General features: G+C 47.3%; 1 protein-coding gene across 4 annotated transcripts; it reads right to left on the bottom strand.

Moving 5' to 3' along the window:
• Positions 1 to 50: 50 nt before the first annotated feature.
• On the bottom strand, positions 51 to 26,213 carry RBM17 (RNA binding motif protein 17). Of its 4 annotated transcripts, none has more exons than XM_039240370.1 (12): positions 26,066 to 26,213; positions 19,580 to 19,717; positions 14,776 to 14,892; positions 11,761 to 11,927; positions 9,826 to 9,923; positions 7,073 to 7,129; positions 5,748 to 5,889; positions 3,648 to 3,799; positions 2,484 to 2,557; positions 1,618 to 1,716; positions 474 to 546; positions 51 to 345 (listed from the first exon to the last, which is right to left on the bottom strand). In XM_039240370.1, the coding sequence occupies exons 2-12, from the start codon at positions 19,700 to 19,702 to the stop codon at positions 242 to 244; spliced, it is 1,206 nt and encodes a 401-aa protein (XP_039096301.1). In that variant the 5' UTR covers positions 19,703 to 19,717; positions 26,066 to 26,213; the 3' UTR covers positions 51 to 241. The 4 variants fall into 4 exon arrangements, with proteins under 4 accessions (XP_039096301.1, XP_039096303.1, XP_039096302.1 ...); XM_039240372.1 differs by lacking the exon at positions 26,066 to 26,213 and adding an exon at positions 25,468 to 26,010; XM_039240371.1 differs by lacking the exon at positions 26,066 to 26,213 and adding an exon at positions 25,231 to 25,434.
• Positions 26,214 to 27,913: the final 1,700 nt, after the last annotated feature.

Here is a 27,913-nt window from a genome sequence, read left to right as displayed (position 1 = left end):
TCCCCTTCGAAGTGGTAATAAAAAGAGAAACAACCAGAGAGGCACACAGATTGGTTTTTTTAAAGGATTTTTATACTATATTTAAAAAACCACAAAATAAAAAAGGGATCAGTCAACGTGTATCTCAGAAGTCCCTCCAAGTGTGTCTATGCCGAAGGCCGACTGCTGCCTGTTTCCTCTCCGTTCGGTCGGCAGCTCCTTTCAGGATCACCGGAGAGGACTCGTGCTCTAGTTCTTAAAGTCAAACTTGTTCCGCCAAATCCAAGACCCTGAACTTATCCAAATTGTAGAAACATGCTTTTACCACCCGTCCACCAAAATACCTCCCATTCAGATCAACCACAGCTGCAAGACAAACAGAAAGACAGTCCGTTAACGCAATATCCTGAGACACGTCACAAGAACATGTTTTCACTGTAAGGATTAAGATCACAAGCTTGTTTTTGTTCTTTACATTGGGTTGTACAACTGACCTTTAATTGCTGATTCAACCCTCTCAAATTCTAAAAATATTCGTACTGCTTCGTCATCAGGGGCACCAGGAATCTGGAAAAGAAATGAAAGTGTAAGTGAAGTTACCAAGAGGTACGGCTGTATGTAAGTTTGCTTCCTTAAGTGATCTCTGTCAGAGTAAGTGCCGCGATCACCATCTCTCTTATATGGAGAAGTCAAATACCAAGGAAGGAAGTACGATCTGTTCATCACCAAAATCCGTTCAGTGTCTCATTAAGAGCAGCACCGTGGCAGGTGCGGAAACACACAGCTAACTGAGCCGGCAGTCGTGGGCCCTGAAGAGGCCCCGTGCTGGCCGACGCCTGCGCAAGCATCAAGCAGTCAGCAAGCAGGAGACACAAAAGAGGAGCGGCAGTGAGAGCAGAGACAGAGGAGCAGGCCCCTCGCATTGCTGACATCCCTCTGCCGGACCCTCTGCGCCCTGCACAGCACGGCCCGCTCCACCCGGGCCCCCCGTGACTTGCCAGCACACCCACCCAGTCCATTCTGGAGCCCTCCTCAGTCTCCCAGCAGCTGTGACCCTCATCTGGATACCTCCCCCTCTGATCCAAATCCTACCCATTCACTGCCCTCATCTAATAACATTCACAAAGCTTGCTCAATTTTTGTGACCGAATCCCTTTCTCAACTTCTGTATGTATAGTGACTACTTCAGAGTCTAGCAACTCAACATTCTCTATTTTTACAGGGCTTGTTTTCTTGTTTCTTCAACTGAACATATCACTGGGTGCAGAATATGTTTCCTGTCCCCCAAATGTTTGTGGGAGGCACTAAATACACACTTGCCAAATGAATGAAACCAAAGGCATGTCCAACTAACTGAACTATTGAGCACGCAACAATCTATAATTGCCAAACTAAACCTCAAGCATACAGTGAAACATTTTATTTCTTCCCCAAATAAAATTCGAAGGCTTTCTTATCTTTATGGTTAAAATGGTTATAACCAAGTAAAAGAAGTATAACTAACCAACGTCGGTCCCCTTCAGGAGTAACAACACATGATGTTTCTCACCACACATCAGGTCTCTATTCAGGTGCAGAAAATGTTGGGTAATCTATCAGTTGTAACTTGGGTTACAAACATCAAAAAAACCCTCTTACTTCAAATATCACACATTTTCCAACTTTGCCATATTTTTCACACTCCTCCTTGGTTTCAGCTTCCAAGTCTTCATCTACTTCTCCTGCACCAACCATGTTCTATAAACAAAAACCAACACATTCAAGCAGTAAGGATAATTTACAAGTATATGAGATGAATAAGGAACTTTCTCTCATGATGGCAAATGTTCTCAATCCCAAATGACACAATGAAAATTTTTACCCTTGTAGTACCCAAATGTTGGTATTTCTTAAAATAAAAATACATATTTATGGTTTTTAACACATTGAATTAAACCAAATTACAAGCTCACGGCACAGAGTACAGATGTACATTCTTCCTCCATTTACTCATTTAACTGAAAACGTGAGCTTATGTTCTACTTCGTTAAGTTGAAAAAGAGTGTCCTACTTGGACAGATGCCCAAGCTAAACATGGCTTAGCCAGCACTTGAGGCAAAAAAAAGCTTTTCAGGTGTGAATAATGAGCATGAGTACATGAATGCATTTGTGTTGTAAAAATAACAGAAGAAATACCAAACGTAAACACATACGCTATGCTTCAGTCACAAGAGCACCTTACAAGCAGAATACATAAACTAAGCTGATCTTCTAACAATTTCATGTTTTAAAGCAATTGCTCACTGCAGTATTAAACACTGTGTTTAGCAATAAAACTCAGTGCCAAGGAGATTAAACATCAGCCTTAGACGACTCTATCCAGAAGGATCATTTGCAAAACAAGTATTTTCAGTTTGCTTTAACTGTGACCCTATCAGTAGGCTGAAAGAGTGTGAAGCCAGTTCAGGGAGGATGTGGCGCACAAATCAAGGTAGGAAACAGGCTTCTTTGATGCCACTTCTTACCCGCAGAAGGACCACTTTGGTAGGACACTTCAGTATCTCAGTTAACGGATTGGAATCCGACTTCTTGGATGCGTCTGTAGCAAAGCATTTAAGATGTAGGCATGTTAGTGCACGGAGTCTGAGTTACCATGACTAATTTCAAGAGTGCTTCCCACTATTTATGTCCTCGGAGTCATCTAGAAGGATTTATGCCATCAGTGTCTGAGCAAAAATGTAGCCTTATCTGTGATGACAATCTCTGCTTCGCTTTGGTCTAGGTTTTTACTGTCATTTCTACAAGTTTTCAGCTTTCTTAATTACCTGCAATTTTTGCTTAGTTCAGGCAGCTGGACAGAGCACACAGACCGCACCCTCACAGGTGAGAGGACGGGCAAATGCAATGAGGCCAAAGGTTACCGGCCCGATGGAACAAGCAGTTGCGCAGCCTGCGGCTGACGAATTCCACACACCCCACAGATCAGGGCGCCGGTGCGGTTTGGTCCGGGCCTGTCAGGCTGACTAGCTGCTCCCTAAGGCTGTGCTGACAGGCCTGCCAGAAGAGTCGTCTTCTCTCTTAGGAAAGGGAGCTGGACTGAGACACTCAAAATAAACTCCATCCTGCTTAAAACGTGAGGATGTTTGGCTCCTTCCAATATGCCCTCAGCACAGAACAGATCATAATAATCAAATGAAACTAAGACACCGAGTACACATCATCCACCAGTAGGCGGCGAAATGACATTCATCTCACAGAGCAATCAATCAGTACTAACATTAGAAATCGCACTGACAATGAAAGAGCAGAAAAAAGAAAAAGCTAGGGAATTCTTCCAGGATGGAAATATACCGATGTCATCACCGACATACTGTATGTATGTGGCTCTGTCTTTCATGCTCTAAAAAACGTAACTGTGATTTTACCAATTTAACAAGGTCTTCGCCTGATAGAAATAGGCATGAAACCATTTCTCTGAGTGCAGTTTATTTTCTGCCAGAATCAGTCTCATTTTTCTCGCAAGGACCTTCCTATCCTAGTTTTGTTCTCAACAAATAAAGACGAGCCCCAGGGTCTCCATTTACACAGCACACAACTTGGATGCATCACAATCAAAAAGTGTCCTTTCCGGCAGGGCCCGTCCCCCACCCGACCACATGCCGCCCGGAGGCCCTGCAGAGGACACCCACCTTTCTCTGTGGCGTCGCCCACGATGATCTTGCCTCCTCGCTTGCTCGTCTTCTCCACCGACAGTGCTGTGCTCAGCCCTTGCTCGTGCTTGCCAAGACCCTGGCCTTCCCGGAAGCCGTACTTCTGCATGATTTTATGGGCCACTGTGCCGCTGCGAGGAAGGAAAAGAGAAGGACCTTGGATGCAGGGTCACCGGCTGTAGCACAAACCGATTTTATATCATAGCCGTCGCCTGCTTAACAGAGAGTGTACATCCCGCACGGCTTCGACGTGGCCACCCACCCGGAACTACCGGAGGGCCATTCAGTGGAAGCCAGGAGACGGTCAGCCTGGCAGAAATGGAAAAGCTAACGCTGAAATCCTGGACATCCGGAGACGATCTCTGAGGTAAGGGAAACGAAATTCTCCCAGCATCCCTGTTAGAAAGCACGAGAAATCTCGTGTGCCCCACACTCCGCACTGCTGTACAGTGTATGGCCATGGCTTAGTTAGAAGTGTGCCTGTCAAAACACAAGGATAAAGTTCACATCGTGAAGATGACCACATTTTTCTAAACAGTACAAGGGAGTTTCCAATGATAGTACACGAACCAAAGACCTCTTAGAGATTGTCCACTCAGCAGACGGGAAGACAAAAACTCTGAGGCGCAGATTCGCGGACCGGCTTAAGGCTGATGAGAAGCAAAGCAAGACACCGAGTACAGAAATTCTTCTGTCGGTGCTAATGGTGAAGCCAAACGGAGCCCGGAACTTGCTCGCTCTGGGACTCAGCTGTCACACTGCACTTGGAGGTGCCTCGGGGGTCTCAAGGAGGTTCCCACCCATGACCACTGCTATCGGGGGCTGCATCACAACACCCCGTGTCAAGTAGGGGCGCACCTACAGCACCCCACACAAGGGCTCCCCACAAATCCCCTCGGAGCGAGCTGCTCCTGGGTCAAAGGGCAGAAGGCCACTGAGCCACACCACACGCTGCCTTCCCCGGGCATGTGGCCATCACCTCCTCCTCGCTCAAGAGGGAATTGAGAAAGAAGTCCACTTCTGTCACTAGCAGAAGACCCAGCTTCACGCATGTCCCCCACTCCAGCACACGCCCCGGGGCAGCCTGACAGAGCCTCCCGCACGAGTGGAGGCGTGCAGCGTCCACACTGCCCTGGGTGCTCCCTGAGCCCCCAAGAGGAGACCCCCGTGACCCAAGAGCTGCACTGTGAACTGTGTTCATCTCCAACTAATTTCACAGCCATCGAATAGACCACAGGAAACAGCACCGGTCGAGGGGATGGATCCCATGGTCAGAAACTGAAAGCCCTCGTGTGGGGCGTGACCGCAGCACCGGCACCACCGGACGGTCACCCCTCCACGGGCTCTCAGAACCAAAGCGCGTGCGCACAGGGGAGGGCACACGGGTGCGACGATCACCGTCACCGCTGCCGTCCCGCGGGCTGCATCCTTACTAAGGACATGGCAAGGCCTTAGTGCTGAGCTGCCTCATGTGACCGCTCCTCACGGCGGGGGACACAGGGCGAACAGCATGCGGCCAAGTCCAGTGGGGGCTAGAAAATCAAACCCATAAGCCCTTCTGAAGTCAACCTTAAAACTGAATTTTATATGCCAGCAAACACATTCTTAATTATAGTTAGAATGATGAAGTGTTTTAAATCAAAAGTATAGAACCACGACCTTCCAGCAAATGGCTCTTTTTATCAAGAAAACCGGTCACTCGCCCTGTGGACGCAGCGGAAGTCCACACTAACTCACGGGAGCTACTGTGTTCACGTGTGCTCTGCACATCGATGCAAACAACTCTCCGAAAGCATCCCCACCTACGGACTAGGACATTCAGCATGGAAACCACTCAAAACCCACACAGGAAGGACACGTGTGCGGTACGAAACCCAGCAGTGTCGTGCTGGGTCGCCCTCCACGGGACTCAGCATGCACTCTGAAGGATGCTGTGTGACGGCACCAGGCGTCTCCCCAAACACCGAAGAGAGCCGTCACCTTCCTCCAAGAGTTGCACCTACTGACAGTGCTGATGCACTTCACCCTGGGGTCTGTCCTGCCCACACGTGCGGGGACGAGAGCACTTGGAACCATTACCCCATGTTGGCGAGGAAGGAGTTGCCAGGTCCGGTCGGAGATCTGGGCCGGTCCTGCTCCTCGTACACCGGGGGAGGGATAGCAGCTTTGGAAGCCTGGGAGCGAGGCCGTGAGTCCTCTTCGTAAGGGAAATCCCGGGGTACTGTTGGATAAAAATACAACAGGTTTACCAAAATAATACCAAAAACTTCTCAGCTATACTAATATTGACCAGTTACTTACAAGGAGAAGAAAAGCCAAATCAATCTTATAGCCACTACATGACTCTCTTCAAAATCAGAGGCAGAACACTATTTTCCTGATTCCAGCTTTGCTCCTCTTGTTTTTACCTCAATGTCTTTTTTACATCCTGCTGAAATGTTCTTCAGCCTTTAACGTGCTCTTAAATGACAATCTGTGTCTGACGCTTTCAGATTTTCCTTATGTTTCAGGTGGACCCAAGTGAACTTGCTTTTAATCCCCATAGCATTCTGTGTGCCTCTCTTAACACTACACTTCCTACCTCATCAACCCAGCAAAAATAAATGTTTATATCGGACCAGTGACTCTTCAATCCCAGCTACACAGGGGAACCAACAAGGAAGCTTTGAAAAGATTTAGATGCTTGGGCCCCACTCCCGGAGACTGGTTTCAATTAGGGCTGATGATCTGTCAGGCATTTTCACATAAAAGATGTTCAACAATATTTTCTGAATTCTCTTCTTTAATAAGATAACACAGACAGTGTATTAAAAAGCACTAGGATGACTGTATTTTCTTGGGAGGGTTTAGGTCCGGTCCCACCCAGCAGGCAGGGGGGATGATGTCCATGATCTAGATGCCACATCGAAGTCCAATTCCAGCCCTAATATTCTAGAATAGAGCCCCGGGAGAAGACACAGGGAGTGGGCATGTTTTGGCAATCTAAGTAAACATGCACAACATGTATAAGGAAACAGAAAGTAATCACAGGCAAATCTAACCAAGGAAGGCACTGCCACCTTGTGGAAGGTCACAAATTTACCGGCCTCTAATCCACAGAATATGAAAACTGTACACTGAGCTACATGTGTTTTAACCTAACCCCAAACTATGAAACGTGAAGAGAAAACAAAACAAATTACTTAGAAGAAGAGCAAAGCCCCTCGCTGCACAGAACGCACACCTGGGCCCGGCATGAGAGCCCGAGGCAGGAGCAGAAGGGCGGGCTCCCAGAGGAGCCAGGGGACAGGCTTTCGGGCCACCTCCCCTGACACCCCGAACGCCCGGCCAATTCAGCTAAGACTTCCCCTGACCAGGCCCGAGATCAGGGTCGCAATAAGAGAGGGCAGGAAACAGATACGTACACTCTTTGTCCTTCTCTACAAGAGAAGTGGGAGGTGCAATGGCCGCTCCGCCCATACCTGCAAGACACGAACCCACTGGTTAAAGAGGGGAGCACGCAGACGCCTGGCCCTCGACACGCCACGCGCTGTCCTGGGCTCCTTCTACAGGGGAGGGAAGAAGGAAATCTAGGATCAAAAAATGTCGAAAACGGGCAAAACCGAGGCAGGCAAAATTATCATTTTCACAGCAGGCATTGGAGAACCCTCCTTAAAATGCAGTTCATAAATGAATTTTACGGTGAAGGAACACAGCCCAGAGAGCCAGCAGTTACTTACAACCAGACACATAGCTCTACTGAGAGTGTGTGGGCACGAGGCTCTTCCATACAGGTTGCGTCATTTAGGTTCAACCAACGGCTGAAGGAGGAATCACTGCTTGCACTTGGGAGACGAGAAAAGGATCAGAGGAGTTCATGGGCGGAGACTGAACACCCAGCGCCCCACGGCGCCGACGCTCCCCCACAGTGTGGCCCCGTGCCCTCCAGGGTGCCAGACCACTGTGGGCGCTTGGCGATTTCGCTCCTGTGTCCCAGACAGCGATGGACACGACGAACCAAAAACAGACTCTGTCTGCTCTCCAGCAACCAGGCGGAGCACACGAATGGAAGACACAAGGGATGTTTCATTCGACACAGGCCCCTCATACGTGTATTACAATTTAATTACCAATGATGTGATCAAAACAATAAAACACGAATTAAAAACGGAGTTACAAACAAGCTGCACCAGCATGTAATGTTTCACAAAAGAAATTCCTCTACAGCGAGTGTACATGTGTCGTGATGAAAATGTCTGGGCTCCACAAAATACTCCTGGAGAAACGTGAACCTGAATAAAACTTTGTCCGTTTCTTCTGAAGTAGCCATTATCTTTTCTTTTTTAATCTTGTCACCAAGACCTAAGTGATTATTGAGTGATTCTGAAAAAAATCAGCTCTGAGTTCAGTATAAAACACGCAGGGTGATTACTAGAAATCTGTTACTAATCCGGTTAAAATATGACCGTCAATCTGTTACAGCAGAATGAAGAATGGGTATGACGCCATCATTTTCCTAACACTAGACTGTATAGCACTTGTTAATGTTCAAAAAATAACGTCCTTAATAGAGAAGCACAGCTCCTTGTCCAAAGGGCAGCCAACGTGTAAGCTGGAAAGAGGAGGCCAATAAATATTGAACCTGTACACTGATTCTAAACAAGTTAATGAAAACCGAACATTTGCTAATGAGTCAGGTCATAGATAGGGAATGTTTAACACAACGCCTGACACACAGGCCACACGCAACGTTAGCGCCACCCCCACCAGAAGAACAGTGTTTTTACGCTGCGGGGCACTGGACACGCGACATCTCTGTGTTCGGCGCACAGCACAAGGACTCGGCACCCATGCGCACTGTGAAGGGACCGGCACAGCGTGACACCCATCATAGTTACACGCTTCTCCCTGCAATGAGCACTTTTAAGATCTACTCTCTCAGCAATCTTACGATATGCAATACAACTTTATTAACTGCAGCAACATGGCACATGATATCCCCAGGACTTCCTATGTTCTACCTGGAAGACCGTCCCTTTTGACCCTTTCATCCATTATGCAACCCCTCATCCCCCCCGCAACCACCACTCTGCTCTCTGTGAACCTGGATTTTCGTTGTTGTCTAATAAGCATCCTATAAATACATTTAATTCATATCTGCACTGAAAGATTAAAATCTAAATTAACTTGCTCTTTTCCAACTCAATTAGCGATTTAAAGTTTGAATTAAGCCCTACAGCAGCCTTGGCTGTACACTGGGGAAGACCAGGCTTGCCCCACTGCTGGTCATAAACCTGAGTTCATGCAAGGAGAAATACACTGCAGCTCTGTGATAACACGGTTCTCAGGTTTCAAGTGAAAGAGGACCGTGTTATAAGGGAGGTTTCGGGCAGATGAAGATTGTGGATAAGGGGAACGGTGGGCCCGTGTTATATGAAGGACCTATTCCCTCTGTGCCTCAGGTTCCTCACCTTTGAAAGGGGGATAATTGAGCTGTGTGATGTAAAGTAGATAACCTACAAAAGTGCTTATGGGAGTACCTGGTGTCAGGCAGACAAGCAGAAGACTTAAATTTCTCACTTAAAATTAAATAAATAAATCTTAACTCGTCAACCAAACCAAGAAAATGCCTGCACTCACAATGTGATGAAATGCCCCCTTCTTTCAAGAATAAACATGAACCATCGAGTGACCGCTCAGAACGCAGCGGTAACACCAGTACAATCCTGCCTGTGAACCTGAGAGACGGAAGGGGCCTCCCGACGTCCCTGGTTCGAATCCACGTCTCCCTGCTCTCCATACAACACCGAAAGAAACCAATGTCCAGGGAAGCTAAGGAATTTCCTCAAATTCATGCCTGTTGGTGGCGAGTGTTCTGGAAATGAGTGCCTGGACTCCATCTGGTGCTCCGCAGAGGCGCTGCAGGTAAAGACACTGCGCATGGACTGCAGGCGCCCCAAGTACCCCCTCCACAAGCGTGGGAGAGCGACCGAGAGGCTCAGGGGAGGACGTGTGTGAAAACAGGACGAAGGTCAAACTGTGATGCACACACGGATGGCCAGGATCCCAGAGAGAAGACTGCCCAAATCATGTCACTTAAATTATCAAACCGCATATGAAAAGCAAACAGAAGAATTTCACCACGTTTGAAACACAACATTTATGTTTCATGACTTACTTCTTTTCCTCCTCTCTCGCTCATAATCTTCATCTTCGTCAGAATCTGGATCTGGTCGCCTTGAAAACCCACTAGCTTCGTGTCTGTCCTTACGCCTCCTGTGACAACAAAGGGACCAGAGGTTCACCACAGATAAACCAATTTATTTCTTAGTTCTTAAAAATATACTTAGTTCTTGTGAGAGAGAGCACGTGCGTGCACGCGTGCACGAGCGGGGTTGGGGCAGGAAGAGAGGGAGAGAATCCCAAGCGGACTCCACGATGTCAGTGCAAAGCCCAACGCAGAGCTCGATCTCACAAACTGGGAGATCAGGACCTGAGCTGAAATCACGAAAGGCTGAGCCACCCAGGTGCACCCAGATAAACCAATTTAGAGATATGAACCCAAGGATGTCGCCCTGACTTGCTCTTGTCTAGAAAATATTAAAATCCTCTCTTTCCCACTGACCTATTAATTTGGGGGGTAGGGAACACATGTACAAATGACTGCTTGAGGACTAAAGTAGCAAAAGTAAGTGCAGTAAGAAAACTCAAAAGATAAACTGAACAGATTTAACAGGCACATGAATACAATAAGAAGGAGGAGGTTTCTTTGATATTTACCTCTTTCAATTTTAAAGCATTATCAACATAGGTAATACTTGAAGAAATTTTGATTCTCTAGAACATACTTTCACTTCATGAAATGATTCAATAAATAATGAGAACAATTAGAATTTTATATATACCCATTGATAATTAACATTCAATACTTTAAAACAAGAAATACAAGGGGGCGCCTGGGTGGCTCAGTCAGTGAAGCGTCCGACTTCAGCTCAGGTCATGATCTCACGGTTTGTGAGTTCAAGCCTCACGTCAGGCTCTGTGCTGACAGCTCAGAGCTTGGAACCTGTTTCAGATTCTGTGTCTCCCTCTCTCTCTGCCCCTCCCCTGCTTGCACTGTCTCTCTTTCTCAAATATAAATAAACCTTTAAAAAAACAACAAAAGAAATACAAATAAATCCTTTCTATCCATACCTTTAAAAAATATAAATAAAAGATGCATTTTCAAAATTCCATCTGGCTCAAAATTAGTTCAAGAACATTTTAAGTATTTTATTTTTTAAAGTAAGCTCTACTGCCCACCGTGGGGCTTGAAGTCATGACCCCAAGATCAAGAGTCCACAAAATCTACTTACCAAGCTCAGTCACGTGCCCCAAACATTTCAAGTATTTTAAATAGTTAAGATTCTAGTACACTCATAGCATAGGAGAAAAAAATCTATTATTCAACATCAGGCTTTTAAGTTACTTTTCTAACAACTCACACAAAATGTAGACTTCAGGTTGTCTGCACCCAGACATGAATTGTCCCTAGTGTCTGCCGCCATGCTGGAACCTAACTACAGACACGCCTCGGAGCCAGTGCAGGTCTGGCTCCAGACCATTGCCATGAAGCGCATATCGCAACAAAGGGAATCAAATGGCATTTCTGGTCTCCCAGGGAATAGAAAGGTTACGTTCATACTACACCGTGGCTGTTAAGCGTGCAACAGTTTTATGCCTAAAAAAACCAAGGTACATATCTTAAAAATACTTTATTGCTAAAAAATGCTAACCATCCTCAAAGCTTTCAGCGAGTCATAAGCACTGATCACAGATGTAATAATGAGAAAGTCTGCAATCCTGGGAGAAGACCCGAGAGCAGATGCTGTGAGAAAAATGGTGCTGACAGACTTGCTCGACACAGAGCTGCCACAAAAACCTCTAATCTGTAAAAAAAAAAAAAAAAAACACTGCATCTGCCGAGGTCTGCCCGTACAAATTCTTGAAAACAAATGAATTCCTTTCGAGGATTGTTCAGAACAACCACAAAAACTAGCAGTAAGGTTCATTCATTAATATCCCAATAAATATTTGAAATGTAAAATACCCTTGAATCCAAACAAAACCTTACTTTTCTCTCTCTTCTATTTCTTTTTGTCTTTCCAGCTCCCGCTGTCTCTGCCGTTCCTCTCTTTGGCGCTTTACTACTTTCTCGTAGTCATTAGGAAACATAGGGTCATATTCATCAGCTAAAGGAATCAAAACTTCTCCTGCAGAAAATCCACTGGGAACGGGATCCTGAGGAAGGTAAAAATGTCAAACTAAGTGTCATCCTATTTTTTAGAATCTCACACACAGAATGAAGGTCAAAGACTATGAGCATCAGAAGGGCTCTGCAGACCCCCCTCCGCCGCGTCGGTGTGGGAGACGAGGACACAGGTGCCTCAGGAGCGTGGGGAGACAGCGCCCCACAGGCCCCGCTCTGTTGCGGCAGGAGAGAGTCTCACCTCTGACTTTACTATCAATTCCACAAAAGACCTAAGACCTTTTCCTGGAATCCTAAACAAGCTGCCGCCGCCTACAATTTCAAGCACTAGATCTATTTAGAATACTGTTCTACAATGTCTCTATGAAAACTTACAGAATAAACAATCCGTGGGTAACAATCATTCATGTGGTCATTTAACGAACTAACTTTACACTCGGTACCATGGAAACACGACACGCGAAGACCTCACAAGAAAGGCGGAAAGCATCTCTGGACCCCACACCCCTTTCCAGGCGGGCTGCACTTCAGGCACCGGGTCTCGCACGGGTGGACAGAACCCGCATCACATCGTTAGTTCTCTCAAGGCCCACTAAGATCAGGGTCAGGGAGCAACGCTTCGCACTTCTCTCCTGTGCCTTTCCCAACGGGGGCTGCTCTTTGAGGGGAAGAGGCGGCCTGAAGGAGATCAGAGAAGCGAAGGCAGCAGGGCACAGCTGAGCGAAGACACGGGGGAGCACCGCGCCGTGCCGTCCGTGGTCGTGGCAGAACTCTTCCCTAGGACCTGTGATGATCAGGGACCCCGAGCGAGCCCAGGGATCTGGGGCCGCTCTGTCCCCCTTCCGTAAGGGCACCGCGCCCCTAGCGAAGGCAGGACACTCTGTGGAGCGTATTCTGTATCTGAACACAAGGCTGATGGGACACAGAGCGTCCGTTCAGCATCAACGGATCTCAATCCGACAACTCCTGTAGGCACCATCCGGGCCGGTGCTCTGCGTCGTAAAGCAAACATTTTAGTGCTTCCTCATAACGAAGAATCAGGAAACATTATGACCCAGTGGATATAAGAAATCAGAAAAACAGGTATAATCAGCTCCCAGGCCTGATCACTGGAAAGTTTACACAAATCTACTGAAGGCAAGGTTCACGAAGGGGAGTCCTACTTGTATTCATATAAAACACAAAGGCACATGCCTAAGACGTCCTCTCAGTTCTGAGATGGGGGAGCAACCAACCAGCAGCCAGTGGATTTACAGAACACTATTACCACGGTTTCAGACAGAACAGACTGTCAATAACAAGGTTAATTCTCTGTCATTTCAAAATCTGAGAGCAAGTACCTGTTCCTGTATGCACCCAGCTAAGCTGAACAATGAGACATCATTCTCTAAATACACTTAGAATAAAGCAGTCTGTTCAATTTAAAAAAATTAAGATGTTAATACCTCAATGCTGGGGAGGGCAGGAAAAACTAAAACACTCATATTGTAGGTGATGTTGAAGACTCAACACGCAGTAACAGAAGATAATGAATGCGTTTTTTATTAGATGCAGTGAGGAAATATTAGGTGGATAATCTGTGAGCAAAAAATGTTGAATGACTAAGTCTCCAGAAACACCTCCATGGGGGGATACTTACCTCCTTGACAGACTATCAACAGGCAGGACCAACATCAGGAAATCTCAGAACAAAAGCAAATTAGAGGAGATTCCAACTCAGAAGAGTTCTGACTGAAACTAAAAAAGAGCAGGGCGTGTGGCTGCCATGGTGTCTCAGCATGACAGCGTGGGTTCTAACAGGCGTGGGGGTGGAGGTGGGCAGGGCACCTTGCTAAGAAATAGCAATAATAGCACATCTGTTTATTAACTGGTCATTTTTCATCAAGCAATTTGTGTGCATGGTGCTGTTTAAACTACTGCAGTCATACTGCATCCTTGACTACCATCCATAGAAGGATACATGTTACTTAAAGAGTAGTTGTAATTTCTTTTTCGGTTTATTTATTTATTTTGAGAAACAGAGAGAGAGAAAGAGCAAGTGAGCAAATGGGAGGAGCAGAAAGAGACGGAGACAGAGTCCGGAGCAGGCTCCACGCTTCCAATGGAGCTGGACATGGAGCTTCCAATGGAGCTCAATCCCGTGACCATGAGATCACGACCTGAGCTGAAATCAAGAGTCGGACACTCAACCGAATGAGCCACCCCGGCGCCCCAAGAGTGGGTGTAATTTTAACTATAGTTTACACTGAATTTATTTACCCCTCATTTTGAATACTTTGAACTCTGACTCTGAATTACCCTTTTTCACATCTTCCTCATCCTCACTAACCCATATTATAGAAGTGACCGTGTATGTTTGTAAGATTATGTAACCTCACTGGGGTAATAAAAGTTAGGGTGGTAGAATTTAACTCTTTTCTCTATTTTAATCCACAGTGAAACAATAAACACTAACATTCCTTGTAACAGCAGAAGTTAGAAAAACGGACGCTTCCAGCATTCGGTAAGCTAAACAAGCCACAGGACACCATCAGAGGAAACACAGTGAAGCCACTGAAATGGATCGTGCGGTCCTACACTTTCTAACACAGATGGACAGTCACAATATATAACATGAGAAAAGCAAGTCAGGAGGCAGAGAATGGAAAGATATTCCAAAATATAAAGTTTTTAACTTCTGGAGGCTAGGACTGAAGTCACTTGGCTTTTTTCCTGTGCAGCTCCAGCTTCTGATTCTTCTGTAATGCACTGTATTTCCGATCATGCTAAAACAGTTCAGTTGAAAAGGACTCTGGCGAGCCTGCAAGGACCCACCGGAGGAGCCGCAGCTCTGAGGACAAGGGCAGGCGGCAGGGGACCAGGGGGCTGGGAGCGGCTCACCTTCAGGCCGGCCGCCACGTGCGGGGGGGTGTCCACAATCTGCCGGTCGTCCGAAGAGCCACCTCGCTTTAGGTCGATTACCGGGGCGAGGACGGTACTCTGTTTTGTTCTCTGGCTCTAAAATCATCGAAAAACAAAAGAAGTGCACTGAAGCTTCAAATTAAACTTCATACTATTTATAACAAAGCCTCTCAGTCTCTGGAACACACCTTTCAGATACGAGAACAACAACCTCAAAATAACAGCCTTTTAATTCAGTTATGATTATTACCATAAACTTTCTGTAGTCTGTTGTTTAGCAACACAAATTCCCTCTATTTTATAAAAGGTTTACAGTAAACTTGGTCTCTTTTCTAAATCTTCACGTGAAATAATCTATGAAAAAAGCTCTACCCCGATTTCCCCCCTGAGCACAGGAGGGCACACATAACAGCACATCACACTCTAGCTGGCGTGACTCTCACAAGGAAAAGGTACGTTCTCACAGCCTGAGCAAAAGGGACTTGTGGCTTAGGGGTTTTCCCTCCCAGTAGAATCTAAAATCCTACCTCTTTTAACATAAACCCACAGAAAAACAATTTTAAAGGAGGACAAAACTCACTTGTGTGCCATCCACCATCACTAAGTTACCATAACCCTGTCATTTGTGCTGAACCTTCTGGAAGGAAGCTGGAGCCCCATGACACTTCCCCTTACTCTCCTCAAATCATGGACATTCTCTCACATGATAAGCACAGTACTATCACCATACCTAAAAATCAATAATCCCCCCTACTATCTCCTATCCAATTCAATTCAGATTTTCCAAGGTGTCCCCTAAAATGACTTTAAAATAGCTGATTTTAGGGGCACCTGGGTGGCTTAGTCAATTGAGCATCCACCTCTTTTTTTAAATGTTTGTTTCTGAGAGAGAGAGCGGGAGAGGGGCACGGAGGATCTGAAGCAGGCTCTGTGATGCCAGCACAGAGCCTGAAGTGGGGCTCAAACTCACAAACCGTGAAATCATGACCTGAGCCAAAGTCAGACACTTACCAACTGAGCCATCCAGGTGACCCAAACATCTGACTCTTGATTTCAATTCAGCTCATGATCCCAAGGTCGTGGATGGAGCCCTGAGTAGGGCTCTGAGCTGAGCATGGAGCCTGCTTAAGATTCTTTTTCCCTCTATCCCTCACTCTCTCTCTCTCTCCCCCACTCACATGCTCGCTCTAATAAATAGCTGATTTTATTCCGAACCAAAATTCCACAACCCATCTGATTTTTAATCTCTCAGTTTATTTACTTTTTTAATGTTTTTATTTATTTTTAAGAGAGAGACCGCAAGTGGGATAAGGGCAGAGAGAGAGAGAGACAGAATCTGAAGCAGGCTCCCGGCTCTGAGCTGTCAGCACAGAACCCGACATGGGGCTTGAACTCACCAGCTGTGAGATCCTGACCTGAGCTGAAGTCGGACGCTTAACTGACTGAGCCCCCCAGCCGCCCCTAATCTCTCAGTTAAGAACAGACTCCGTTCCCTGCTGTCATCATCGTCACAAAAAGGAGTGTCTCTGCCTGCTTCTCTCTTCCCTGACACTTGTAAAATGCTGCACATTCTGGATCCGTCTGACACCTTCCTGATGCTCTAGTTCACTTATTCCTCTCTGCCCCGTGACTCCTGAAAACGGAACACTTCACCAGTGACGTGGTGTGCCTCCCCTGGCACTGGCCTGCAAGCTGTTAGCAGTGCCAACATCAGATGGCGTGGTGGGCACCGTCTGGTCCTGTGGTTACGAAGGTTTAATTCTCCCTTTGCAATTGGAAAGTGTTCTATGTTTTCACTGTTATTACCACAAAAGGCTCAAAACAAACCACCATCTCTCTTGAATTTAACAGTGCCTATGATTTTAAGCAAACCAAATGATCTAATCACTAGATATACAATCCACTAGGTGAATACCAAAGTTTAAAGGGCAATGGGGGGGGATTATCAGAATCCTCTATCTTTCCATTATTAACTGTTTCTATTCAGTGTAGATTTTTTTTTTAATTTTTTTTTTTTAATGTTTTATTTATTTCTAGGAGAGAGAGAGACAGCATGAGCAGGGGAGGGTCAGAGAGAGAGGGAGTCACAGATTGAAACAGGCTCCAGGCTCTGAGCCGGCAGTCAGCACAGAGCCCCACGCGGGGCTCGAACCCACGAACCGCGAGATCATGACCTAAGCGAAAGTCGGACACTTAACCGACTAAGCCACCCAGGCGCCCCTCAGTGTAGATTTTTAAGTGGAGACACAGATGAAAGCGTAGCTCCATCTTTCAGCTGTAAGTGACATTTCTTCTGCCAAACACCCTTAAAGATTTGGTTAGGCCAACCCAGTGCTTAGTAATTAATTAAATCTAAGAGAAGTGAAAAACAAACTACTAACTCTACATAGCAATCTCAAAAGATACTAGAAAGTGAGCAGAAATGATTTCACAGGCTACTTTTTATTCTGACCTATCACTTACAATCTTTCCAAAATCTCAGGAGATCTCCTAGTAGCTGAAATTACTGTATTGGGGAAATAAAAACCTGATAAGCATAAATTAAACAGACCAAAGCAGATACTAAAGAGAATATCTAAGAGTCTAGACTTCATAAAAAACAAAATTCCTTACTTATCAGCACCTCACTCTTTACTTTTCACATGAGTAAAGTAAGGGTACAGAAAAATCAATAAGTGTGCGATGAATAAATTTCATTTACCTTCTTATTTATTTTCGTAAAGGATCTCTTTTCTCAATCGTATTTTATATACACCAGTTTTTAACCTGTAGTTTATAAATATGCACTGACTGGACAGAAAAAGTGACCCTAAAGTTACACAGGGCAGGAAGAAACAAATCAGCTACGATTTTTAAAACTCGGCTGAAAGTAATCCACAAAACTGACAGTATTTACACTGGTAATTAAGGAATTAGCCCAGCTTTTAATCTATATATATCTAGTATATTTTGACTTCTGCTCTTGTATTTTGTTATCTTTCATTTCCTAAAACTGTCCACTAATTATGTCCACTTAGAGTCTAACTGAATTTATGTTATTAAGTATGAGACCGCTCCTTAGAGCCACAGCCATTTTACAAAAGGGACCACGAGGCCCTCAAGAATAATGCATAACACAGAGTCAGCACTGGAATATAAGATCTTATTTCTAGACCTTATATGCAAAGCAAAAGCTCCATGAAACTCAGAAAGATTTAAAAAATTAACAAATTTTTAAAAATTAAAAGGAAAAACAAGACTTGTTTTGCTAATCTTCCTTTCATGTGGGATGAACGCTTGTTTTAAAAAACAAAATTCTGTTTCTTTAAAAATACTGGTATAAAGGGGCGCCTGGGTGGCTCAGTTGGTCAAGCGTCTGACTTTGGCTCAGGTCACCATCTTGCAGTCGTGGGTTGGAGCCCTACATCGGGCTCTGTGCTGACAGCTCAGAGCCTCGAGCCTGCTTCAGATTCTGCGTGTCCCTCTCTCTCTGCCCCTCCTCTGCTCATGCTTTGTCTCTCTCTCAAAAATAAACACTAAAAAAAAAATATTGGCATAAAAATTTAAATCTGGTCATGATGAATTTGAAAAAGATAAAAACCCTGATCAATAGAACTGATGAAACAAATTAAAATTTTCAGACAATGTTGCTTTACTTGTGGGTATCCTAATCCTAAAAAACTTTTACAATGCGGACGTGTGCAAATGTAAGCAGTTCAATATAACTATCTATTGAATAGGCAGTAAAAGAAAAAGAACTCCAACTTAAAAAAAATATTTATTCTGTAAAATTTCAAACATAAAATGAAAGAGAACAAAAATGAACGAACCCCTAAATCTCTAAGGCAAGCTTCAACGGCTCTGAGGTCTGGGTGATTCTGTTTCATGTGAGTCCGTACTTCCCTTTCCCCATAATGCATTATTTTAAAGCAAATTCCATAAATTCAAATGTTTTATCAGTAAATATTTCAAAAGATCTCTAAGGCAGGTTTTCTTAACTTTTTTCATTATTGCTTCTCCTTCAAAGAACCTCTTAATACAGTTTTCCCCGCCCATACAATTTTCACCCCACAGATACACTATATGTTTCTGTACTTTATTTATATCTGTGCTCTACACATAAAAAGAGCAATATTTTTGCCCCATTAGGACAAAATTCGCCCCATTTTGGGGACAGAGCTTTCACTGGGTGACACACTGCAGTGTAAGGCCCCACAGAACAATAGGCAAACCAGTACACCATTCTTAGTCCTAAGTAACATTTTAGATCAAATATCCAGCAGACAAGTATGGTCATGATGTCCTATGTGCTGCTCAATCTCAAGGACGTCACCGGTGCCCAGCACGCACACGACGTGGACGAAGCCAAGTGCCCCCAGCGCACACATGCTGGCACACTCAGAACCAGTGTGAGGCCCTCACTAACGCACAGATTACAGATCCCCGCAGGGCCTCGCCTCCAAGTGCTGCTTCCAAACCACCTACAACCACCTACAACCAGCAGGAATGCCACCTACAAGTGCAGACCCCAGGGCTCAGCCCAGGAATACATTGTAACCAAATTCCCGGCCATCTCAGACACACTGAAGTCTGAAACCTGTGTCCCTGCTGGAAACAGAGGGTCCTGCTTTTCTTCATTCCAATTTCCCTTGAGTCAGGGGAAGCACAATGACCCTGAACTCCTGATCTCTCTCTGCCCAGGGCCTCTCCCTGTACAAGTCTGATGAAAAGGCAGAAGAGCAGGCTAAAATCAAATTATCTTAATCCTAAGGAGGACTCTGCAAAGCCACGCGGGCCGTCTCACCTTGGCTTGTGTGAGGGCCGCCTTCTTCACCTGGAGCTGAGACTGCAGAAGCTTGAAGTTTTTGGACCAGCCTTCTGTTTTTGAATCACTGGTCTCTACTCCCAGGTCATCGTACAGGGACATCTTTTCAGTTTAATGCTGAAAGGCAAGGGGTATGGGGTTTAACAAATGCAAAATACAGTAAAGATCTCACATCTTTTCATCTTAAAATAACTCAGTACCACAGAATTTTAGAAGTAAAAGGTATGCGAAGACATGGTCTAGTCCAGGAACCCTGAGCAACAGAAGCCGAGATGCCGATACCGCTGATCGGTGTCCTGATACGCAAAGTGATACCCACATAGTATTTCGCAAATAAACTTGTAATTTTCCTGTAACATCATGTAGTCAAGTAATTCTTGAGTGAAATCATTCTGTTCTATGGCATTTAATGATTATTATTAGTAATTACATATTGTCAATTATATCTGTCCAATTTTTAAAAACTCTTGGTCTTAACAGCAAAAAGTAAAAATTTTACAACAGCACGGGACCAGGTTGATTTAGCACTGTTAACTACCTTTTATAGAAAAGAAATCAAAACATATGCCTAGAAATAAGGGGAAAAAAAAGAACATAAATGATCTCACAGATGCTGTATTTTATGACTCAACGTTGAAAGGAGGGGAGTTAGATCATACCATTCTACCAAGTTGAAATTTGTAATCTCTAATAACATGATGGCAAAGAGATAATCAATAACCCACACATAAATGATCAATACCTAATATCCTTGCAGCACGGAGGAATACAAGGTAACAAAAACAAGCAACATTTCTCACTTAAGGCTTATCAAGCCAGGGTGGTATTAAATGCAGTATCTGCTGTTGAAGCCTCGCCTGGTACAGACCTGGGACTTTGGGAGGTAAATGTGTCCAAGGTCAAAGTGGGAAGACCCATTCCAAACCTAGTCATATGAGCATGACAGCTCTTGCCACTAAATCCCTATGGCCACCTTTAAATTTAAATATAACCTCAACATTCTGGGTGAAACCACAACACAGTCCACTTCTCAAAATAAGAAATCAATCTTTTTCTCACAAAGGGAAAGGGAAAAAAAACTGACTGAAATCCCAAAATTGTAAATAAACAGCACAGATATCTTCTGACTTATGGGCACATTCCAAAATCTGTCAGTTCCCAGGTCCAGACAGCATTTTGCCATAGAAACCGTGTTAAACAAATCCTGTTTCACCTGTGAGTGTCTCTCAGGAAGAGAAGGTAACATAGACAAGAAGGAAAATATTTAATCTCCCCCACCCCCCCCACCCCCCCGCCCCTGGCTATGTCTGACTCAGGGCAAAAGTCTCCGTCCGGTCTATGCTTACTTCTCCCTTCTAAGAGCCTGCGATGGCCAGAGGCTGGCTGACCTGGGTTCCACTCCGCACGGGGCCTGGCGCCGGGCAGAGCAGCCCTGGGCCCGCAAGTCTGTGCCCACTCAACTGTGGCTGCTTCTCAGCTTCTTCCAGTCCCTAACATCCGAGCCCACAGAGTCCCTGAAAGCCCTCGGGTTTGATTTCTAAATGAAAGGCCCCCCAACTGGTACAGAAGCAGGGAGAATAAAAGCAGAGCCCAGGGTACCGCGGCGACTGCTCTGACGAATCACCTGAAACTGGAGGAATGCACGATCTCCCCGTAAGGCCTCTGTGACCACTCACCGGCCCGCCTGACGGCGCCAGCAAAGAATTTCCTAGACAGCGTGTCCAACAGGGAAGTGAATGCCCGCGGCCTGCAGTGCCCGACAAAGCGCACGCTTTACTCGGGAACTTGGCAACCCACCGTCACGCTGAGCTTGAGTCACTGAGGCGGAAAAGGGAAAGTAAGGACCCCCCCCCAGAGCGTCCACTTCAGAGTCTGCTTCAATCCACACTCTCAGAAGCGCCACGAAAACTCGAGGTCACCGCACCGCCCCCAGACTGAGATCGCGGGCGACCCGGGGCCGAACAGAAGTCATGCCAACTGCAGTTAGTCCTCCCCGTGCAAACCCCTCCCAGGACGTCTTTTCAGAGGCCCCTGGCCAAGGACGATGGCCCAGAAGCTCCAGGCACCCAGGAGCTTCAGAGGCTTTCAGGCACTTTCCTCACAGCCTCTGCAGTACTCCAAGCTAATCGTTCTGACCCAAACTTCCTTAAACTTCATATCGAATCTGAAACACTCGGAGCGACAGCAAAGAAAAGCAATGCTGAGTCAGCTTAATCCCGGGGTCCTCACACATCTCGAAACGACCATGCATCTCTCATGTGTTTGGGCTTCTTCGTTTAACCGGCCTCCAAACCCAAGCCTAGGTACACCCTGGGTTCATTTGTTTTCTCTTTCTTTATTCTTTTTTTTTTTTTTCCTAGGAGAGAGAGAGACAGCGTGAGCAGGGGAGGGTCAGAGAGAGAGGGAGTCACAGACTGAAATAGGCTCCAGGCTCTGAGCTGGCAGTCAGCACAGAGCCCAACGCGGGGCTCGAACCCACGAACCGCGAGATCATGACCTAAGCGAAAGTCGGACGCTTAACCGACTAAGCCACCCAGGTGCCCCTCTCTTTCTTTATTCTCATAAAGCAAGGGAAGACCAACACATTCCGAGAAACAAAAATAAACAACGAAGCTTTCTAGGAAATTGTCAACAAAGACAAACCAACAAAACTAGCTTGCAGCCCAAACTCTACTTCTCCCAGTAACTCCTCCTAAGAAACTTAAGAACCTCATCAAAAATAGTATTTACGAACTTATCTGTGCCAAGGGAGACAGGGTAACCACATGCCACTGAACTATGAAGGGAAAAGATTAGCTTTTCCGTGTTTGCATCTCCCATTTCTGGCACAGGGTAGGAACTTAACAAACGCTTGCTGAGGTATAATAACTAAGAAAGATCCGTGCTTAGCCACACGGATCACAGCAAAGCCGCACAAGGCCAACAGCAGGCAGTGAAAGGCGGGGAAAAGATTCTGGGGTCGGAGGCCGGTGGCAGCTGCAGACGCGTGTGCACTTACTGACACGGCGCCGTGCGCCCCAAGCTCTGTGTTACGTACACTTACCACCATTAAAACCAAACCAAACAAAAGCCTGGGTGACAGGCCGACAAAGCAGCCCTGGGGAGGTGTGTGTGTGTGTGTGCGCGCGCACGCGCACGTGTCAGGCTGCCATCTAATTAACACTAGGACATCTCCCTACTGAGGAGTAAACTTTAATAGAAATGGTTCCCCAAAGTTGGGGGTTAAAAAACAGTCAAATAGCAGGGAGGACCTCTCTCCAGCAGAGCGCCTCCACCAAGAATCCAGCATTTAACACATTTCACGGCTGAATGAGAGGCCCCAAGGGACGCTGCTTCCTCTCTTCCACCACGTCCAAAGTGAAGGCGGCCCAGGGGCCATTCCGTGTGATCTGCCTGCTCTGCAAGCTTCGGAAACCACCTGTATGTGTCCTCAAAGCCTTTGTAAACACACCTGAAATACTAGAAACTGACGTCACCTCGGCAGCGCCTGCCCGTCTTCCGTAAGGCAGAGCACACAGGTCACACCGGAAGGGCTCCTCCGCTTTCCTCACGTGGACCGCACTTCAGGTTCACAGACCCGGACCAGCCGCAGCAACGACACGCCCATCATGCATCCACACACGGACAGCCCGCTTGTCACTACTGTGACGCTACCAGCACCAGCGACCGTACCGCGTGGAACAAGAGTCAGAATCCGGACAAGGAACCACATGCAACCCCGAAGGGTCCATCCCATCCAAGCCATGTCCCGAGCCCAGGGGCGGGGAGGACCTGCACCCTGTTCCCCCCTTACCACCCTCCTTTCATGTGTGATTTCCATAAGTTCACTGCACCTATTCCTGAGAAGGTGTGAGCCGTGTGAGCGCTGCCCCCCGTGCTGGCCGTGTGGGCACTACCGCTACAGTGAACCAGCGCCGATTCCTCGTCCTCCCCTGCCGTCGCTGCAAAGGTCCTGGGCAGTGAGCACATCCGCCAGGACATGAACGTGACACTGCAGAGACGCCCTGTGAAGGACGGCGCGACCCCGCATGAAGCCCCCGCCACGCGGTAAAGCCAGTGGGGTCTGTCTAACGTTTGGCTGCGCTGTGAGCCAGGGTCCAGCACAAACACACACGTCACTTCCGGAACGTGTCTGAAGTACCTGCTGTTTCTTTCTTAGGGAACACCACTCTGCTCAACACGCCTTTCGCACACGCGCCACTCTTTTTCCCTGAGAAGAAACGGTAAACACGGTTCTGCCCGAAGAAGGCCGACTGTTTAAAATCCCACCCAAGCTGGCGGAGTACATCTTAAAAGTACAACTGGTATAGGAAGAACATGCGAGGAGGCTTCTGGAAGCAGCCCGGCTCACCTCTCTCTCAAGTGCATCTCCGAAGCCCCCAGTGACCACCACCCCCACCCGAGGCAACGCGAACACTGCTGCCTCCGGGCTGCCCCCGCCGCCGCTATAAGCCCCTAAACGGGTCAGGTCTGTTTTCATCTCCGACTCCGGGTCTCTAGCTCGGCAGCACGCGGTGAACACTGTAAGCACGTCATAAATTCCCTCTACGCGCAGGAAGTGAGCGGATGGGAAATCGCATTATGAAACAGCAAGGGCTGCAGGCCCGCCTCGCAGCCCGTCTTAGGGAAAGCGGTCTCTGATCCAAGCGCGGTCAACTTTAAATCGTCTGCCATCGGAGTGGGAGAAAAAGTACCACCACCACACAGCTAACCGTCAGTCAAGGTCTGAGTTCTGAGCTCCTGAACAGACTCTACTTCATCACTAAACAGATACTCAAGTATCACACAGCAAAGCCCACGCCTAAACAACAGGGAGGTATAGACAGAAAGGAGAGAGAAGAGAACATAGGAGGGGCAGGGCACGCTGCCGTCCCCCCAAAACACAGGAAATAAGTAATAAAAGGCATCTGCCTCGTATAAAATTAACAGTGACTTTTTCAAGAACGAAAACGCCTTCTTCAGCCGCCCTGGTCACATCCAGCCCTAGGAGGGGGTGGGCGGCACGGAGGCCCGCGGGCGTCACCTAATACAACCTCCCTCACTGATCACCATTACAAAACACTCGCGGGTGACGAGCCCGCGGATCACCTGCTCCCTGAGGGTACTTTTAACCAAACCAGCTAGAAAGAGACCCGCTTCATACAGCTGCCCTTGGGAACACAGCAACGATTCGCCCCAAACGCTTGCTTCCCCACGACGTTGCCCTTCGTGGTCACAGAACTCCAGTCAGAAGAGCTTCTCGCTGCCAACACCCCTGCTGCACCCCGTTATGTTCTGCCTGCTCACAAGCCACCGCTCTCATTTCCTAATAAAAGTCTAAAACACGCCCTCCGCCTGAGCTACTAACTCACTAGCCCCTGTTCCCGCCTGATCCCCATTACAGTCAAAACCGCTGTGGTCTTTATGACCCAGAAAGGTGGAAACGGAGTTGCACCCTAAAAACTCCACCTGTTGCCGGGAGACACAGTGCTCCTCTGAGTACACGCACAATTCCGCCCTGATCCAGAACACCCTATTTTCCATCCATATGCTTGGCTCTGCCAAGCGCCTTCAACGTCCCTTCTTCACGGACTTGTCACAGAACGTTCTGGATCTCGCCTGACAGCCCGCTCCTCCAAAGTCTCCCTTACCTGCAGGTTCCGGCAGGCACTGCGGTGCTTCACCTGCGCGGCCGTGCACACCTACTTCCTCTGCGGGGAGCCCTCCGTCCGTCTCGCACCTCTAACAAAACACCTCCGGGGCTCCGTCGTAAGCCTCGCCCCCCTCTCGTCCCCACTCCGGTCCCCTGGATCAAGCCGGGCTTGGGTTCTGATGCTCGTTCCCCTAGAGACCAAACTCCGCGAGAGGAGAGGCCGAGTCGCATTTACCTTGCACCTGCTGTTCAGGACACACGGTCTGGGCACGGGGAAAAAGGCTCACAGATCACGCCCGGTGACCGCACATCCGAGCTAAGCCCCGCTCGTAAAGCACAAGGACCGAGGGGACGCCGGAGTCGCGTCGTGCGGCAGCCGGCTCTGGAAGCCTCGGCCTCCGGGAGGCGCCGCACCCGGAGCTCCCCGGGATCCCTCCTGTCCGCTGCCCGAGGCCCCGGGGCGGCGCAAGTGTGCAGGGCCGCCGGTGACACAAGCCTGGCTCCCGGGGTCCAGGGGCCGAGCAACTTTTTCAAAACACGGGAAACCCCCCACAACGTCCGCGGGTCCCAGGGGCCGAAGGGCACGCACGGGAAAGGGGAGGCCGGGAAGCCAGTAGAGCTCGAGGGCCCGGTGCCCCGCGGCAAGGAAAGGAGAGCGGCGGCGGGCGCGCGGGCCTGGACGCGGGCCGCCCGGAGGGCCGCTCCGGGACTCCTCGCCCCCTCGCGGCGCGGCCTAAAGCCGCGGCCTCGCGTGCAGCGCCGCCCGGGGAGGCGCTCCGGGCCCGGCTCCCCGCCAGGCCGCGCGCCCCGACGCCGCCTGCGGCGCCACTTACCCGGCCTGCCCGGCCGACTCTCCCCATGGGCCGCGGCGGCGCACCGGGGCCGAGGCGCCGCGGAGAGGGCGGGCAGGGCGCTCTCGGCGTCAGCCCGCGACGGCCGGACCCGAACCGGCGCCAACCCCTACGCCGAGTCCGCAGGGCGCGCGGCGGCGCGGGGTCAAGGAGCGCGTGCGGCCGGGAGAGGGGCGCGCCTGCGCCTGCGCCCTGGGCCGCCTCGCCGCGGCGCCCCCTTCCGGCCGGAGGACCGCACTGCACCTCCCCTCCGCCGGCGTCCTTTCTCCAGCGCCGGGAGGAGTCGCAGGAGCCCGAGTTGGAGACATTTCAGACTCTTGGGAGAGCCCAGCAGTGCCCCCTGATGGTGAGGAGCGGAAATGGCCCAAGGTTCCAACGATCTTCCGTCCTTGGGAGTCAACTGCGTTTTAATAGGACACAGGCGCAGAATTCCTCCAAGCCCTTCGTGCTCATTCAGTCAAAACCATCCATGTTCAAGCACAAAGCTGAAACTAAAGCGCCACAGGCGAGGCGAATGGGAAGGCTGTTGGAGAACGAGTGCGTTGGGTCAAGTGTCCGACTACGGAGACAGTAAGTAAGGAGTTTGGGGTTACCCAAGAGAATGTAAATGCTGTAAAGCTTCACAATTTAAAAAGGAGATGGCAAAAGGTTGGAGGAAAGGGAAATTGGGATTTTGTGTAAAAATGATTTTCGCCTCCATAATGATGGGTAAAAATATTTCGAGCTGATAAATAATAGAGATTGAAAATATGCACCTTCGTACAAAGGAACATACTAACCAAAAAATATAATCAACTAAAATCTGGCGATTAGGAAAAGGGAGAAAAGAAAGAAATATAGTAGGGAGTCAACAAACAATCTAAAGAGACGGATGATTAAAGACATCAAGTGACATAATTATAATCACGGTAACAAACATGCAAACCTTTCAAATGGTCAAAACATAATGCACACATCTACAAACAAAACCACAGAATGAATTGACTGGAAAAGTTTCAAAACAGAAAGTATGACAAAATAATATGCCATAACTAAGACCGAACATCTTATGTGAATAAATGTTAAATGTACTCGACATGCTTATCTAAAAAACACAACTTCAGATTCGAGCACTAACCATAACACAACTCTATGTTACATATAAGAAAATGCATAAAACAGTCATTCTGAAAGTCTGAAAACACAAGAATGGAAAGGATATACCAGGAGTATCAGGGATCACAAATTTATTGATTTCAAGGCAAAAATCATTAAATGAGATTACGAAGAGCATTCTAAAATCGTAAGAGTTACAAGTCACAATGGAGAAAAAATAGGAGTATGTACCTGGATAACATAATCTCTTTATGAATAGCAAACACCGTAGGAGTTTATATATAAACTCCAGACAAAGGGCACAAGCGGTAAGAGAGGACAGAGAAGTTCTAAAAATATAATTGATATGGTAGATCTAACATATCAAACTCTGTGTCCTGAAACAGATGACATCTTTTCAAGTGTCCTTAGAATACCCACAATTGGCCATGTTTCAGGCCACAGACAAAAATCTTAAAACATCCCAATAAGTAGAACCACCTAGATGATATCATACGAGCACAATACAATAAAACTAGAAATTAATGACAAAACAGAAAATAAAACATTCTTACCCCTTGAAAAATTTTAAATGCTTAGATAACATTTGGCTCAAAAAGGAAAACAAAAACCAAATAGAAAATGCCCGAAAGAATATGACAGTGAAAATGACATATCAGAACCCATGGGATTTAGCTAAATATTACTTGGAGGAAAACTCATGACTTCATTTAATTGATCACATTAATTAAAGAG

This window comes from Hyaena hyaena, unplaced genomic scaffold (assembly GCF_003009895.1).
Source record: "Hyaena hyaena isolate Hyena2069 unplaced genomic scaffold, ASM300989v1 scaffold_174, whole genome shotgun sequence".
Lineage (NCBI taxonomy): Eukaryota > Metazoa > Chordata > Mammalia > Carnivora > Hyaenidae > Hyaena > Hyaena hyaena.
This window is presented reverse-complemented; position numbering and strand designations above follow the sequence as displayed.

What these genes read in the sequence shown, in the direction of transcription:
- RBM17 (XM_039240370.1), bottom strand. Translation starts at nt 19,702, where the DNA reads ATGTCCCTGTACGATGACCTGGGAGTAGAGACCAGTGATTCAAAAACA. An exon ending in GAAATAGAAGAGAGAGAAAA is followed by an intron (nt 9,924 to 11,760) that starts GTAAGGTTTTGT and finishes TTGTTGTCACAG; the next exon opens with GAGGCGTAAGGACAGACACG. An exon ending in GCGAGAGAGGAGGAAAAGAA is followed by an intron (nt 7,130 to 9,825) that starts GTAAGTCATGAA and finishes CGTGTCTTGCAG; the next exon opens with GTATGGGCGGAGCGGCCATT.